Below are 15,935 nucleotides of genomic sequence, written 5' to 3' on the forward strand. Positions count from 1 at the left end.
TGTTGGATCTGAGCAAATACGGTATTTCTGTAAACTTCAGAAGTCAACCTGCAGCTGCCATCAGCAGTGACATCATCAAATAAGACAAGTGAGCCAGTTCCAGTAACAGCCATACATGCCCAAGTCATAACACTACCTCCACCATGTTTCACAGATGAGGCGGTGAGGAGTGGTGCTTTCATTCACGAGCAGTTCCTTTCTTTCTCCACACTTTCCAGCACCTTGGTACAGGTTAATACTCATCCTGTACCAGTGGTTTGCATCTTGCAGTGACCACCAGAGGTATGATGGTGTAATCTTCTCTTTATGGGAGCCATTGACACATCTAAGCGCACATCTTGGGAAGGTTTTTTGCTCTGTTCGACAGTAGAAAGGGACATTTTTTCTCCACAACTGAAAGCATTCATCGGTCATTCGCTACAGTGGTCTTCTGGGATCTACCAGATTGTTCACTATTGCTGAGCTCACCAGTGCATTCTTGCTTCCTAACAATGTATCAGACAGTTAATTTCAACACACCCAATGTTTTGGCTAAGTCTCTGATCGATTTATTCCGATTTTTTTCAGGAATGACACTAATTTGGTCCTCACATTGACAGATAACAGCAGCAGACTCCAAATGCAGATACCACACCAAGAATCATCTCTAGACATTTTGTTAGCTTTCCTGTGCATGAACCAATAATGCAAAGTCACAATACAGCTGAGCTGCCAATAGTCCAATTACTTTTGTTGCCCTAAAAAGGGGTATAAAAAGGACTGCAATTCCTACACAGATCATCTGATATGGATGGAAACACCCTCCAATTAAAGCTGAGTCTACACTTTAACCTCATATTCATGGTTTTGTTTTAAAATCCAATGCGCTGGAATACACAGCCAAAACAAAAACATCACGTCACTGTCCCAATACTTTTGCATTTAATTGTATATATATATATATATATAAACACATCAGATCAGTGACCGTGAATCAGTTAACTGCAAATATGAATTAAGAGCTCAGAACTTCACAGAGAGGTAAACTATGGCCAGTGTTCTGGGAACAAAATAGCTGAACAAATTGTTACAACCGTGGAATACAGTACAGTTTCATACTTTAGAATGAAGATCTGGGTTACTAAATGTTTCATGCAATTCAATTAGGCACACAGACATAGAATTCCTATGTAGGTAGCTACATCACACAAAGACAGGACAAAGTGTTTTGCCTTTCACACAAACTTTTAACTGATTTTCATGGTTTCATAAGTGCCATTATGTCTTACTCCTCGTTAGATAACCCTCACAGAATAATTCTTACCTTCTCGCTGTTAGGGAGAGTTTGATTCCTTTTCAATGTGTCCGCTCCATTAATGCTAATCAGTTCTGCATCTGCAGGCGGAAATGGCGCTGGAAAAACCACAACGTCACTCTTCAGTGTGTCTGAGCTAAAACACACGTCATACTGCTGCGTAGATTTGGAGTAAGACCAGCTCCCGTCTGGGTGTGTGGTGATTACTGGGGCACTGTACTTGCTCAAACCATCGTCAGTCCTGTGACATTTAACAGCTATTAAACTAATGAGGCTCAGCAAAAATATAACTGACACCGAGATAATGGCGATAAGCAAATACAGATTTAAATCCGAGAAACTATCTTTCTTTTCTGGAAACTGTCTTAACGATGTCTGTACTTCACCCGTATCTTCAACAACAACAACATCAATAGACACGGTAGCTGAGAGTGAAGGTTCTCCATGGTCAGAAATCAAAATCACCAAAGGATGAGTCTTCAAGTCATTGTCACTCATTCGCCTCTTAGTCCTTATTTCCCCGGTGCTGCTTCCGATTCGGAAGAGACTGCTTCCCTTGGGTTCCGTGATGTGGTAAGAAAGCAGCGCATTGTACCCAGAGTCTGCGTCCACAGCCCGGATCTTTGCCACAAAGTAGCCCGCTTCAGCAGAATACGGAATGTTCTCAGTGTTAACGGAGCCCTGGTCAGAATAAGGAGGGAGAACCGCAGGACTGTTGTCATTTTCATCCAGGACGAATAGGTTAATAGTCACATTGCTGCCTAGAGGAGGGACGCCAGAGTCTGTGGCCTGCACTTGAAACTGGTAAGTTTTCACTTCCTCATAGTTAAAAGCCTGAAGGCTGTATATTTCTCCACTGACAGAGTTTACGTTGACAGCAGATGACGAGGAGGCGCCAGAACTCTCCAAAATAGTATACGAAACCTTTGCATTGTCGTTTAAATCAGGATCTAAGGCAGACACAGTGTAAAGCACAGAGCCCACCGGGCTGTTTTCTTTCACAAACATGTTCATAATAGGCTCCGAAAATCGCGGCGGGTTATCATTCACGTCAGACACGTGTACAGTAATAACGCTGGTGCTGGTGAGAGGCGGAATCCCTTCGTCGGTAGCCGTGATGGTGACATTGTATTCAGCACTGCTTTCTCTGTCCAATGGACTATCAACCACTAAAGAGTAATAATCCTTATAGGAAGACTGCAGTTTAAACGGAAGCATGTCAGCTAAAGTACACTTAAAAAGCCCATTTTTCCCATCATCTTTATCTGCTACGGTTATCAGAGCCACCACCGTCCCTCTTTGAGCGTCCTCTTTGACTGGGCTCATTAGTGAAGTCACCGTTATTTCTGGCGCGTTGTCATTCACATCAACAACTTCCACTAACACTTTACAGTGAGTACTCCGGGGTGAATGCCCTTGGTCCTTCGCCTGTGCGCGAATTTCGTATGCAGAGTTTTCTTCGTAATCCAAATGCCCTTTCGCCGTGATTTCACCAGTTTTCGAATCGATTGCGAAAATGTCAAAATGATTTCCACCGCCACGCCCTACTAAAGAATATATAAGCTCACCGTTAACGCCTTCGTCCGGGTCTGTGGCATTAAGAGTAATTATATTTGTCCCGTAAGGAACGTTCTCAGGAACAAGGACTTTATAAAGAGAGCTGCTGAATGCTGGGGTGTTGTCATTCACATCGATAACATTGACAATGATCTGTAATGTACCGGATCTGGGAGGTTTTCCTCCGTCAACAGCAGTCAATAGAAGCTGAATCACAGACTGCTTCTCGCGGTCTAAAGCTTTCTGCAGCACTAACTCGGCTGACACACTCTGCTTTCCACCGCTCTGTACATCAAGGGAGAAGTGTTCATTTGCACTCAGCTTGTAGGTCTTTACTGAATTACTGCCCACATCGCGATCATTTGCTATCGGAAGAGGAAATCTCTCCCCAGGAAACGAAGATTCACTTATATTAAACGCATTTGTTTTGTCCAGGAAAGATGGAGAGTTATCATTTATATCTAAAATATTGATTTCAACGCGGTAAATATGCATTGGTTTATCCAAAACGGCTTCAATTTTTAAAGAGCACTTTATTAAATTCGGACATAGCGTCTCTCGGTCTATTCTCTCATTGACGTAGAGAATACCCGTTTTCAAATTCACCTCGAAATATCTCTTGTTTGACCCAGGTATAATTCGGAGCCCCCGCGTTTCCAGGTCTTGCGCGTTCAGATTCATATCCTTGGCAATATTTCCGACAAACGTACCTTTTTCGACCTCCTCCAAAACTGAATACACTGTCTGTGCCGAAGACCATCGCAGTAGACTAAGCAGCACGATACATTGTATCCAAACATGGCCAGGCTGTTCCCAGATACCCATTATAGCACTCCTGCTTACTCACGATTGCAAATGCAGTGAACTCCGACAAAAATCATAAATTCCTCATGAAAAGAGTCATTTTGAACAAAATGATGTGTATATAGAAAATAGTTGTTTTACACCATCAGTCTATGCGCCTGCAACAAAGCGGTTGGTTAGTGGCTTATGGGCGCTTCTGTTTTTTTCTCTGCACAAGGAGGAGCCTCTCGTTGGGACTTAAAATTACGTTTTATTTTCCGTGGTCTACAGCGACACCGTGTGTCCTACTTATTGATAACAAATGAGTTTATATTGTTTCTCTGGTCGGTAGAATAAGAATACATGTTTCAGCATTACAGAGCATTTCAGCAATTAATCAAATATAATTTGAATAGAAAACACATACAATTCTACGAAGCGGAAAGTTGTATCAAAAATAATTTTCATATGAAAAAGTTATTATCACAAATGTAGCGCTAATATACGAGTAATTCGCTAATTATTTGTTTACGCAGATATGTGTAAAACACAGCGAAGTCTTTCTTCTTCCAACAGGCATTTTTCATAGTGGTAGAAAATAAAAATAAAGCCCAGACATAAAGCATACACCATAAAATGTTCTTGAATGCGAAAATGAATTAATAGATTAAAGATTTTATGGGCAGATATAAAGCCTAATGCGTGAATATCCTTACATAGGCATTCAATAAATAATGGATAGGAAAACTTCTTTTTCGCAATTCGGGGACTATTTTTTTCATCTGGTAAGCCAAGAAGCCTATATTCCTGGTCTAATTAAATGATCTGCAAAACCAAATTAATTCTGTTTTATAAAACAGTAAAATGATCACAAGCACTTCAAATGACTATCTATGTCCCAAACGAATGAAAAATGCGCATGTCACAAAATCGCTCAATCCAGGTAAACACCACTGTTCATAAGCGAAAAGAAAAGCACCGTTCGGCCAAACGAACCTTCCTGGCTTTGAGAACCGTTCGGCACTCCGTCTGCTAGCCTAACAAAACTGTTTTGCTAGCCTTCACAAAATGTAGCCAGATCGATCGAACTATAAATGGAACATGCGTATGGATGCTGTTTCTGATTCGAACTTATTTTTCTTCATTTGGTGAGTGGAATGTCCGGCTGAAGTGTGCTTGCATTAAAATAGCAGAGATTATGCTGTCCATGTTCTTTAAATTAAAGCATGTCCCTTAAACGTGGCATGGTTGATATGTTTTTAATCGTGTTACTTCACTAAATACTTTGGCATATTAATAGTTCATAGTTATGACACACTTAGTAAAATAACAATGGCAAAACAAGATGTTTTTTAAAGAATGAAGTCCCAGTATTAACAGAGTTCATGTAACATGAAAACGCTTGATATAGTATCTTACCTTCTCGCTGTTGGGTAGGGTTTGGTTCCGTTTAAATGTGTCCGCTCCATTAATGCTAATCAACTCCGCGTCTCCAGGTGGAAACGGCGTGGGGAAAACCACAACGTCACTCTTCAGTGTGTCTGAGCTAAAACACACGTCATACTGCTGCGTAGATTTGGAGTAAGACCAGCTCCCATCAGGGTGTGTGGTGATCACTGGGGCGCTGTACCTGCTCAAGCCGCCGTCCGTCCTGTGGCACTTTACAGCTATTAAACTAATGAGGCTCAGCAAAAAAATAACTGACACCGATACAATGGCGATCAGCAAATACAGATTTAAATCAGAGAAACTATCCTCCTTAGCAGGTAACTGTCTAAAGGACGTTTGTATTTCACCTGCACTTTCAACAACCACAACATCAATAGACACAGTCGCTGAGAGGGAAGGTTCACCGTTGTCAGAAATCAAAATCACCAATGGATGAGTCTTCAAGTCATTGTCACTCATTCGCCTCTTTGTCCTTATTTCCCCGGTGCTGCTTCCGATTCGGAAGAGGCTGCTTCCCTTGGGTTCCGTGATGTGATAAGAAAGCAGCGCATTGTAACCAGAGTCTGCGTCTACAGCCCTGATCTTGGCCACAAAGTATCCCGCTTCAGCAGAATAGGGAATGTTCTCAGTATTAACGGAGCCCTGGTCAGAATAGGGCGGAAGAAGCACAGGACTGTTGTCATTCTCATCGACGATATAAACGTTCACAGTCACGTTGCTGTTAAGTGGAGGTACACCAGAGTCAGTAGCCTGGACTTGAAACTGAAATGTTTTCACTTGCTCGTAGTTAAAGCTTTGTATGCTGTATATTTCCCCACTGACAGAGTTCACATTGATTGCTGATGATAGCAACTCGCCTTTTGTCCACAACAAGGAATACGAAATCTTTGCATTTTGATTTAAATCCCCATCAAATGCAGACACTGTGTGGATTACAGATCCCACTGGGCTGTTTTCTTTCACATACACGTTAATCGACGGCTCGGGAAAGCGAGGTGCGTTGTCATTTATGTCAGAAACATGTACAGTAACAATGCTGCCACTGGAGAGAGGCGGAGTCCCCTCGTCAGTAGCTGTGATTGAAACATTGTACTGAGATGTGACCTCTCTGTCCAACGGCCCGTCAACCACTAAAGAGTAATAATTCTTATAGTTCGTTTGCAGTTTAAACGGAAGCTCATTAGAGATGTAACAATTTACGACTCCGTTTTTACCACTATCTCTGTCAATAACAGAAACAAGAGCAATCGCAGTGCCTACCTTTGCGTCTTCGTTCACCACGTTTAAAAGTGATGTCACGGTTATCTGAGGAACATTATCGTTAATATCCACAACTTCAATCAGCAATTTAGAATGAGCGGACATGGGAGACTGTGCTCTGTCATTAGCTTGCGCATGAATTTCAAAAGCACTGTTTTCTTCGAAGTCAATGATTCCGTTAACTGTTACTGCTCCGGTATGGGAATCAATTGAAAACATACCTAGGATACTGTGTTGCTCATGCTTACTGAATGAATAAACAATTTCACCGTTTGCACCTGCGTCTAAATCCGTTGCATTAAGAGTTATTATCGATGTTCCTGGCGATACATTTTCAAAAACACGAACTTTATATAAAGAACTGCTGAACACTGGAGGGTTATCATTAATGTCTAAGACATTGACAATAATTTCCATGGTTCCAGATCTCGGCGGATTTCCTCCGTCCAAAGCAGTCAGTATGAGGTGGATCACGGACTGTTTCTCTCGGTCTAAAGCTTTCTGCAGCACCAACTCTGCAGATACACTCTCCCCTTTTTGTAAAGCCAGTGAAAAGTGTTCGTTCTGACTCAGCTTATACGCGTTTACAGCATTTTTCCCTACATCTGCATCATACGCCCTAGGTAAAAGAAATCTAACTCCAGAGAGCGTGTTTTCTGTTATATTAATATGTTGAGATGTTTCCCGAAAAGAGGGAGCATTATCATTGACATCCACAATATTAATTTCCACACGAAAAACCCTCAAAGGATTATTAATTACAGCTTCGACACTGACCACACATTTAAGCATGTTCGAACAAAGCCCATCTCTGTCAATTCTCTCATTCACATACAAAATTCCTGTTTTAGAATTCACCTCGAAATATTTATTCTGAGAACCTGCTACGATCTGAAATGCACGTGATTCCAATTCCAGCACATTCAGATTTAAATCCTTGGCGATATTGCCCACAAAGGTCCCGGAGCTTGCCTCCTCCAAAACAGAGTAAGAGAGCTGTCCAGACACCGCTTCCCCACCACACAACAACAGCACGACCAAATGAAACGTCACCATAGCTTCTTGTTGGTTTGTAAAATACATTGCTCCGTCAGCTTTGACACCAGCATAGATCCAATGAGACGTTTCTTATTCCAAAACTACGCCGACAGAAATAGTTCGATTTAAACCACCGAAAACTGAGTGAAGCCACTGGCCTCCGACCGAGCACACGCGTCGTCCTTCTCTGTGTAACAAAGCCTAGCGTAATCGCTTCCCCCTCCCAAGCGAGGAGGAGCTCAGAACTACCGTCCGTATTTCACTTTGTGGATCAACAGAGACATCCTGTGGCTAAACAATGGAACTTATTTTTGTAAATTGGACGTAACAAAAAGAAAACTAAATCCATTCAATAATTACAATAACTCTGATAAAACGATACAACTACAGTACCAGATCAGTGACAGGAGAATTGTTCCTAAACTGTTCCGCGTGAAACCGACGGCTGTTATTCCTGTTCTGGATATTCTGCACATTGTATTGGGACAACACATATGCCCGAAGCAATGGAACTGTGAGGAATAAATAAGATGTTGATCTGAAATAGCGCCAATCAACCAATCGTGTAGAAATGTCCTGCATGTTAAACGTTTTAAGCCATCGTACTCTGCTGATTCACAAGTAATAAAATAACTACATTGAGCAGCTAAAACATGCAAACTGTAATTTAAAGGTAACATTAATAAAATAAAGTTGTTTTACCGATATCAGACAAGCACACCGTCTCTGACAAAAGAAAACTTACAATACAAGTGTCCACACCATAAAATAGTGCCTACATAACAAAAATTACTTGGATCAGAACATTAAAACTAAAAGGGGTATATTGAACCTAAGTAGTATTCATTTTATAGTATTGAGGCCAAGCTTGAGTATTTTTGAGTATTGAGGCCACGCTTGAGTATTTTAGACACACAGCACGTTACTATCAACTGACTTTACCACCATTCGTATTACCTACGTCGCACAAACAAAACGGATTAAAGCTGAGCTATTGCAAAACAAATACATACACCTTCAATTAAATCACTTGGGAGTGCTTTTGGTCCTTGAAAAACTCTCCAGATGGTGGCTAAACTGCCCTGGAGCTTATTTCTGCATAAGAAACAGAAATTCCAGCACCAAGGACAGCTCCCCCCAATGGCTCATCCTGAGCCATGGGTCAGATACGTCATCTGGATGTACCAATGCTGTTGCAGTGTGCAGTTTAGAAAGAAAAATCAGTTCAATTTCCTGGGTGGTTATAATACATTGGTTTGATTTGTAATAACTTGCCATTTAAGCACATATTGCTTTGATTACCATATAAAGGTTTGAAGTGTGTAAACATTGGTTTAAATGCAAATTTCAATGTGTTTGTCACTGGATTTAAAAATAAAAACATTTACTAATGCATATGAATCTTACAGTACACATTTTTTTTTTCAAAGTAGTTTTCTGTCAATGGGCCACATATTGTGTGTCCAGAAGTTAATCAATTAATTCAATTAAAATAGACTCACATTTTGCTGTCATACTGTAACATTTTCCAATAAAAGTAATGGCAGCTTTATGTTATTTCACATAAACTGTCATCATCTGTTACCAACTCGAGACAGCTGTTATTTCATGTTTATGAGTGTTGTCAGCCTTATGTCGAAGGGGAAAATGAAAGTGTTACAGAGAAAGCAGTAAATGTGTCAATCCCAAACCAAAACAACATGACATCCAACCTATATACACTGTATCAGTTGCAAGCCAATACATATGCACATCTGACATTCCATAATTGTACAGATAGATAGATAGATAGACAGATCAACAGCAAACCGAAACATGGCCATGACAAATTCGGTAAATGCATATGCAAATCAATCCATTCAAATGAATGTCAAACCAATATGACAAAGTAACATATGGGAATGACAAGCCAATATATGCGTACACCAGTAGATGTCTCAGCCCACAAGCCATATGCCAAACAAATCAACATATATGACAAACCATTAGGTGCACGAATAACGAAACCATAGAGGCGTAAATGGCAGACTAATACAAACGCATTGTTCCTAAAATGCACGCGATAACTCGACGACCATTTTATAGATAATGTTTAAAAACGCAAAACTTGTGTCGTCAAATAAGAAGAGAATTCAGGCTTGGTGCGAGAGTGAAAAGTTCTTACCTTCGCGGTATTCGGAAGGGTTTGGTTCCGTTTTAAAGAGTCTGTTCCATTTATGCTGATCAGATCCGCATCAGCAGACGGAAACTGTGCAGGGAAAACTACAACGTCACTCTTCAGTGTGTCTGAGCTAAAACACACGTCATACTGCTGAGTAGATTTGGAGTAAGACCAGCTCCCGTCAGGGTGTGTGGTGATTACTGGCGCGCTGTACCTGTTTGAACCACCGTCCGTCCTGTGACACTTTACAGCTATTAAACTGATTAGGCTTAACAAAAATATCACTGAAATCGAGATGATGGCGATCAGCAAATACAGATTTATATCCGAGAAACTATCTTCCTTTGTCGGCAGCTGTCTAAATGACGTCTGTATTTCGCCGCTTTCAACAACCACAACATCAATAGACACAGTCGCTGAGAGGGAAGGTTGTCCGTGGTCAGAAATCAAAATCACCAATGGATGAGTCTTCAAGTCATTGTCACTCATTCGCCTCTTTGTCCTTATTTCCCCGGTGCTGCTTCCGATTCGGAAGAGGCTGCTTCCCTTGGGTTCCGTGATGTGATAAGAAAGCAGCGCATTGTAACCAGAGTCTGCGTCTACAGCCCTGATCTTGGCCACAAAGTAGCCCGCTTCAGCAGAATACGGAATGCTCTCAGTATTAACGGAGCCCTGGTCAGAATAGGGCGGGAGAACAGCAGGACTGTTGTCATTCTCATCAAGAATAAAAACGTTCACAGTCACGTTGCTGCTGTGTGGAGGAACACCAGCGTCTGTGGCCTGAATATGAAACTGGAATGTTTTTATTTCCTCGTAGTTACACGACTGCATGATGTATATGTCTCCACTCACAGAGTTTACACGGACAGCTGATAGTGGGGTTGCACTTTTAGTTGAACGCTGCAATAAAGAATAGGAAACTTTTGAATTTTCATTTAAATCCGGATCAAAGGCAGATACACTATGAATTACAGAGCCAACCGCGCTGTTTTCTTTCAAATAAACATTAATGACGGACTCGGAAAAGCGCGGCGCGTTGTCGTTTACATCAGAAACCTGTACTGTAATAATGCTGCTGCTGGAGAGAGGTGGACTCCCTTCATCTATAGCTGTGAAGGTGACATTGTAACGAGAAGCGTTTTCTCTGTCCAGTGGCCCGTCAACAATCAAAGAGTAAGAGTTTTTATATGAAGAGTTAAGTTTAAAAGGCAGTACACCAACCAGGGTGCACTTTACAAGTCCGTTTTTTCCACCATCTTTATCTGCTACGGTTATCAAAGCAACCACTGTCCCTCTTGAAGAATCTTCTTTGACTGGACTCATTAGTGATGTCACTGTTATTTCTGGCGCGTTGTCATTTACATCAACAACTTCTACTAACACTTTACAGTGAGTACTCCTGGGCGAATGTCCTCGGTCCTGTACCTGTACACGGATTTCGTATGCGGAGTTTTCTTCGTAATCTAAGGGTCCGTTTGCGGTGATTTCTCCAGTTTTCGGATCGATTGCGAACATATCAAGATGATTCAAACTGCCACGTCGTATTAAAGAATATATAAGATCACTGTTTACTCCTTCGTCAGGGTCTGTAGCATTAAGAGTGACGATAGTTGTTCCATAAGGAACATTCTCAGGAACACGAACTTTGTAGAGAGAGCTACTAAATGCAGGCGCGTTATCGTTTACATCGATTACATAAACAATTATCTGTAAAGTCCCGGATCTGGGTGGCTTTCCTCCATCCAATGCAGTCAGTAGAAGCTTAATCATAGGCTGTTTCTCTCGGTCTAAAGCTTTCTGCAGCACTAACTCAGCCGATACACTCTGCTCTCCACCACTTTGTACATCCAGAGAGAAGTGTTCATTCGGACTAAGCTTGTAGGTCTTTACTGAGTTACTGCCGACATCGGGATCATTAGCAATGGGTAAATGAAATCTCTCTCCTGGAACTGCAAACTCAGTAATATTTAAAAAATGATTTCTGTCAAGGAAGGATGGCGTGTTATCATTGATGTCCAAAATATTTACTTCAATGCGGTGAAGATACATGGGGTGATTCAATATGGCCTCTATATTTAAAGAACACTTCAGCAAATTTTGGCAGAGTGCCTCTCTGTCAATTCTTTCATCGACATAGAGAATACCAGTTTTCAAATTTACGTCGAAATGTCTCCCAGTAGACCCCGATACGAGTTGAAGACCTCGAGACTCCAGGTCTTTCACATCCATATTTATATCCTTAGCGATGTTACCAACAAACGTACCTTTGTCGACCTCTTCAGAAACGGAATATACGGTCTGTGCCGAAGAGCAGCCCAGAAGACAAAGAATCGCGATTCGCTGTATCCAAACATTTCCTGGCTGTTTACAAAGGCCCATAATCACATACGAGTTTTGGCTGAAGACGGAAGCCCTGCGTATTCCAACAAATATCACTTTCGAACATCCATGAGGAAATTGTTCACATGAAATCAAATACCGTCAATTTTACAGTCATTCGTGTCACACAATCACTGCCAGTGCCTCCAACAAAGCGGTCGGGGTGTATGCCCGTTTCTCTTTTTTTTCCTACAAAAGGAGGAGCCAGTGACGTTATTTTCTTATTCGTGGTCTGTAGCGACACCTCGTGTTATACATATCTAAAGCAATTCAGCCCAGAAATCAAATGTTGACAAACAAACAAAAAGGACCCGAAGGTGGGGCAAAACATGCCATTCCTTCTATCAAGTGAAAGGAAATGTGCTTGTATGTAACACATAAACGCGTGGTGAAAATATATTACACATTAAATTTAAGTCCTAACGATCAAAAGCACAACAAAAACGTACTTGCTGACAGTACCCCCATATAGTAATGACAGCGGGAAATGACTGCAAAGATCTCTCACAAATAAAACCAAATAAAAACTGAGCACAGGTACTCTCTTTCAGGATAAAAAAATAATATTATTTAAAAAGTAAATTAATAATAATAATCCGCGGAAATAAAGATAATAAAAATAAAACGTCTAAAAATTGCAAAAAAGTATTTCCCCGTCGACCATATTTTTTTCTAAATTTACCAAGCAGGTTTACTATATCAAATTCAGTATAAAATGTGGATATAAATACAGAAAATCACTTCGTTTAAGATGCAGTATATCTTACCTTCTCACTACTGGGGAGCGTTTGGTTCCGTTTAAAGGTGTCCGCGCCATTAATACTGATGAGCTCTGCATCTGCAGGCGGAAATGGCGTAGGGAAAACTACAACGTCACTCTTCAGTGTGTCTGAGCTAAAACACACGTCATACTGCTGAGTAGATTTGGAGTAAGACCAGCTCCCGTCAGGGTGTGTGGTGATCACAGGAGCGCTGTACTTGCTCAAACCGCCGTCCGTCCTGTGGCATTTTGCAGCTATTAAACTAATGAGGCTGAGCAAAAAAATAACGGACACCGAGACGATGGCGATCAGCAAATACAGATTTAAATCCGATAAACTCTCATCTTTAGCGGGTAGGTTTCTGAATGATGTCTGTATTTCACCTGCACTTTCAACAACCACAATATCAATAGACACAGTCGCTGAGAGGGAAGGTTCTCCGTGGTCAGAAATCACAATCAGCAACGGGTGGGTCTTCAAGTCATTGTCACTCATTCGCCTCTTGGTCCTTATTTCCCCGGTGCTGCTTCCGATTCGGAACAGACTGCTGCCCTTGGGTTCCGTGATGTGATAAGAAAGCAGTGCATTGTAACCAGAGTCTGCGTCTACAGCCCTGATCTTGGCCACAAAGTATCCCGCTTCAGCAGAATAGGGAATGTTCTCAGTATTAACGGAGCCCTGGTCAGAATAGGGCGGGAGAACCACAGGACTGTTGTCATTCTCATCCAGGATAAAAACGTTCACGGTCACGTTGCTGCTAAGTGAAGGAACACCGTAATCCGTGGCTAGAATTTGAAACTGGAAAGTTTTCACTTCTTCGTAGTTAAAAGACTGCAGGCTGTAAATTTCTCCAGTGATAGAGTTAACGTCGACAGCTGCTGACTTGGAGGTGCCTTTTAAGTTGCTCTTTAATAAGGAATACGAAAGTTTGGAATTTTCATTTAAATCCGGGTCATAGGCGGATGCCGTGTAAATTACAGACCCCACTTGACTGTTCTCCTTCACATGCAGGTAAATCACAGGCTCTAGAAATCGCGGCGCGTTGTCGTTCACATCAGAAACGTGTACAGTAATAACACTTGAACTAGAGAGAGACGGAGTTCCTTCATCTGCAGCAATGATAGTGACATTGTATAGAGAGGCACGCTCCCTGTCCAGTGGTCCACCAACCACTAATGAATAATAGTTCTTGTAGTTCATCCGCAATTTGAACGGTACGTCATCAGAAACTGCACACTGCACATTGCCATTTGTACCACTGTCCGCGTCTAAAACCTCTACCATAGATACCACAGTGCCAATTTTTTCATCTTCTTTGACAGTAACCGATACAGATGTTACTGATATTTCTGGAGCATTGTCATTAATATCTATTACTTCAATCAACACTTTACAGTGAGACACCAGAGGCGAATGCCCGGAATCTTGAACTTGAACGCGTATCTCATATACACTTTTTTCCTCGTAGTTGATATCCCCTTTAACTGTTATGACGCCACTCTTAGGGTCGATAGCAAAAACATTATTTACATCTTTCAGCCTATAGTTGCTGAAGGAGTACACGATTTCACTGTTAATCCCTTCATCCATGTCAGTTGCATTCAATTTTATGATTGTTGTTCCAATTGGCAGATTCTCAAAAACAGTGGTTTTAAAAACTGGGCTACTAAATGTCGGAATGTTATCATTGATGTCTAGCACATTCACCGTTATCTGCAAAGTGCCTGATCGTGGAGGTTTTCCTCCGTCCACAGCAGTAAGTACAAGCTGAATCACAGACTGCTTCTCTCGGTCTAAAGCTTTCTGCAGTATTAACTCCGCAGACACACTCTCCTCTCCGCCGCTCTGTACATCCAGAGAAAAGTGTTCATTCTGACTAAGCCTGTAGCTCTTTACAGAGTTACTACCCACGTCTTCGTCATCAGCACTCTGTAAGATAAACTTAGCTCCTGGTAGAGTGGACTCGGATATATTTATACACTGAGTTTTTAACGAGAAGACCGGCGAATGATCATTAATATCTACGATATTGATCTGAATACGATAGATAGACAAAGGCCCATCGACAACGGCCTCCACGTTTAGGAAACAAGTCGCAATGCGAGGACAAAGCTCCTCCCTATCGACCCTTTCATTAACAAAGAAAATCCCAGTCTTTAAATTTACCTCGAAATACTTCTTCTTGGTTCCTGTGACAATCCTTAACATACGTGATTCCAAATCATCCACATTAAAGTTCAGGTCCTTGGCTAAATTTCCGACAAACGTCCCCTCCTTCACCTCTTCGGATACCGAGTAAATTATCTGTCCAAAAGCGGTACCGCAAACAGAGAGTGTCGAAAGAAACAGAAACCATATTCCAACAGCTCTTCCGCAGTACTGTAACATATTTGCATAGTTCTTCGGTTCTTAGTATGTAAATAAATATCACATCTGTAACACGATGTCTATCTGGAGCATTAGACAAATCCACGTAGAGACGGTAAACGGGGCCGAATGAACGTACTGCTTCTCAGTGACAAAGATGTCTATGCTCTGCTTGTTTATACAGAGGTGTGGCTGAAACGCATCGCCTCAAGTTTAAATCTTCTTAGTCTACAGCGACACCCTGTGTATATTGCCACCACCATCAGCACAATGTGGCCTATTACAGTTTACTTGCCGAATCGTATTTGAACTTGGACCTAATAGTACAACTGAAAACGACATTTATTTTTATAAATGCACAGAAAACATAATAATTACCTTAACAGAATACATTGGAATGCGAAATAATTTATTTTCGTTGTTCAACAGACATTTGGAAAAACATGAAAAATAAGTTATTGCACACATTTGATTAATAATACTTCAGTTATGAAATGATAATAAAAATATTTAAATGTGTGCATCATATTATGCAAAGCGTGGTAAACAGAACTGTATTTAAGTAAGATATAATTTATTTTTTTGGATCATGGCTGAGGGGTTATGTGGTGACAGTGCTGAACCCTCCTGAGCACAACATTGAGAGGTAAGTTCATCCAAATAGTGATACTAACTAATTCTGTTGACAGTGATACGACAAACTAGAGTAGACCCTGTTTAAAAATTGTTAGTCGTGTCAACTCAAACAGCTGGCCAAACTAAAAGTTTGATTTAAAAAGTTGTTTCAGAGGTAAATAATATAGAAAAAATAATTAATCAGATGTAACGGACTGTAGTACTCGTGGAACTGAAATTCAGTCCACTTTTCCCTGGTTTCGTGCGTAAT

General features: G+C 41.2%; 1 protein-coding gene across 10 annotated transcripts in view; it reads right to left on the reverse strand.

The window, feature by feature from the left end:
- The window catches only part of LOC135250072 (protocadherin alpha-C2-like), a 121,390-nt gene that overhangs the window by 76,655 nt on the left and 28,800 nt on the right, over positions 1-15,935 (reverse strand). Inside the window, exon 1 of one of the 10 annotated variants that reach the window (XM_064325969.1) lies at positions 12,689-15,535. The exons of 6 other annotated variants lie outside the window; for them this stretch is intronic. In XM_064325969.1, coding sequence (XP_064182039.1) covers positions 12,689-15,070 — 2,382 coding nt within the window. In that variant the 5' untranslated portion in view covers positions 15,071-15,535. Of the gene's footprint in view, positions 1-1,303; positions 4,020-5,053; positions 8,174-9,545; positions 11,801-12,688; positions 15,536-15,935 lie in introns of those variants that run through there. 3 more of the 10 variants (XM_064325979.1, XM_064325974.1, XM_064325973.1) reach the window with 3 other exon arrangements.

The sequence above is a fragment of the Anguilla rostrata genome, chromosome 3, assembly GCF_018555375.3.
Source record: "Anguilla rostrata isolate EN2019 chromosome 3, ASM1855537v3, whole genome shotgun sequence".
NCBI lineage: Eukaryota > Metazoa > Chordata > Actinopteri > Anguilliformes > Anguillidae > Anguilla > Anguilla rostrata.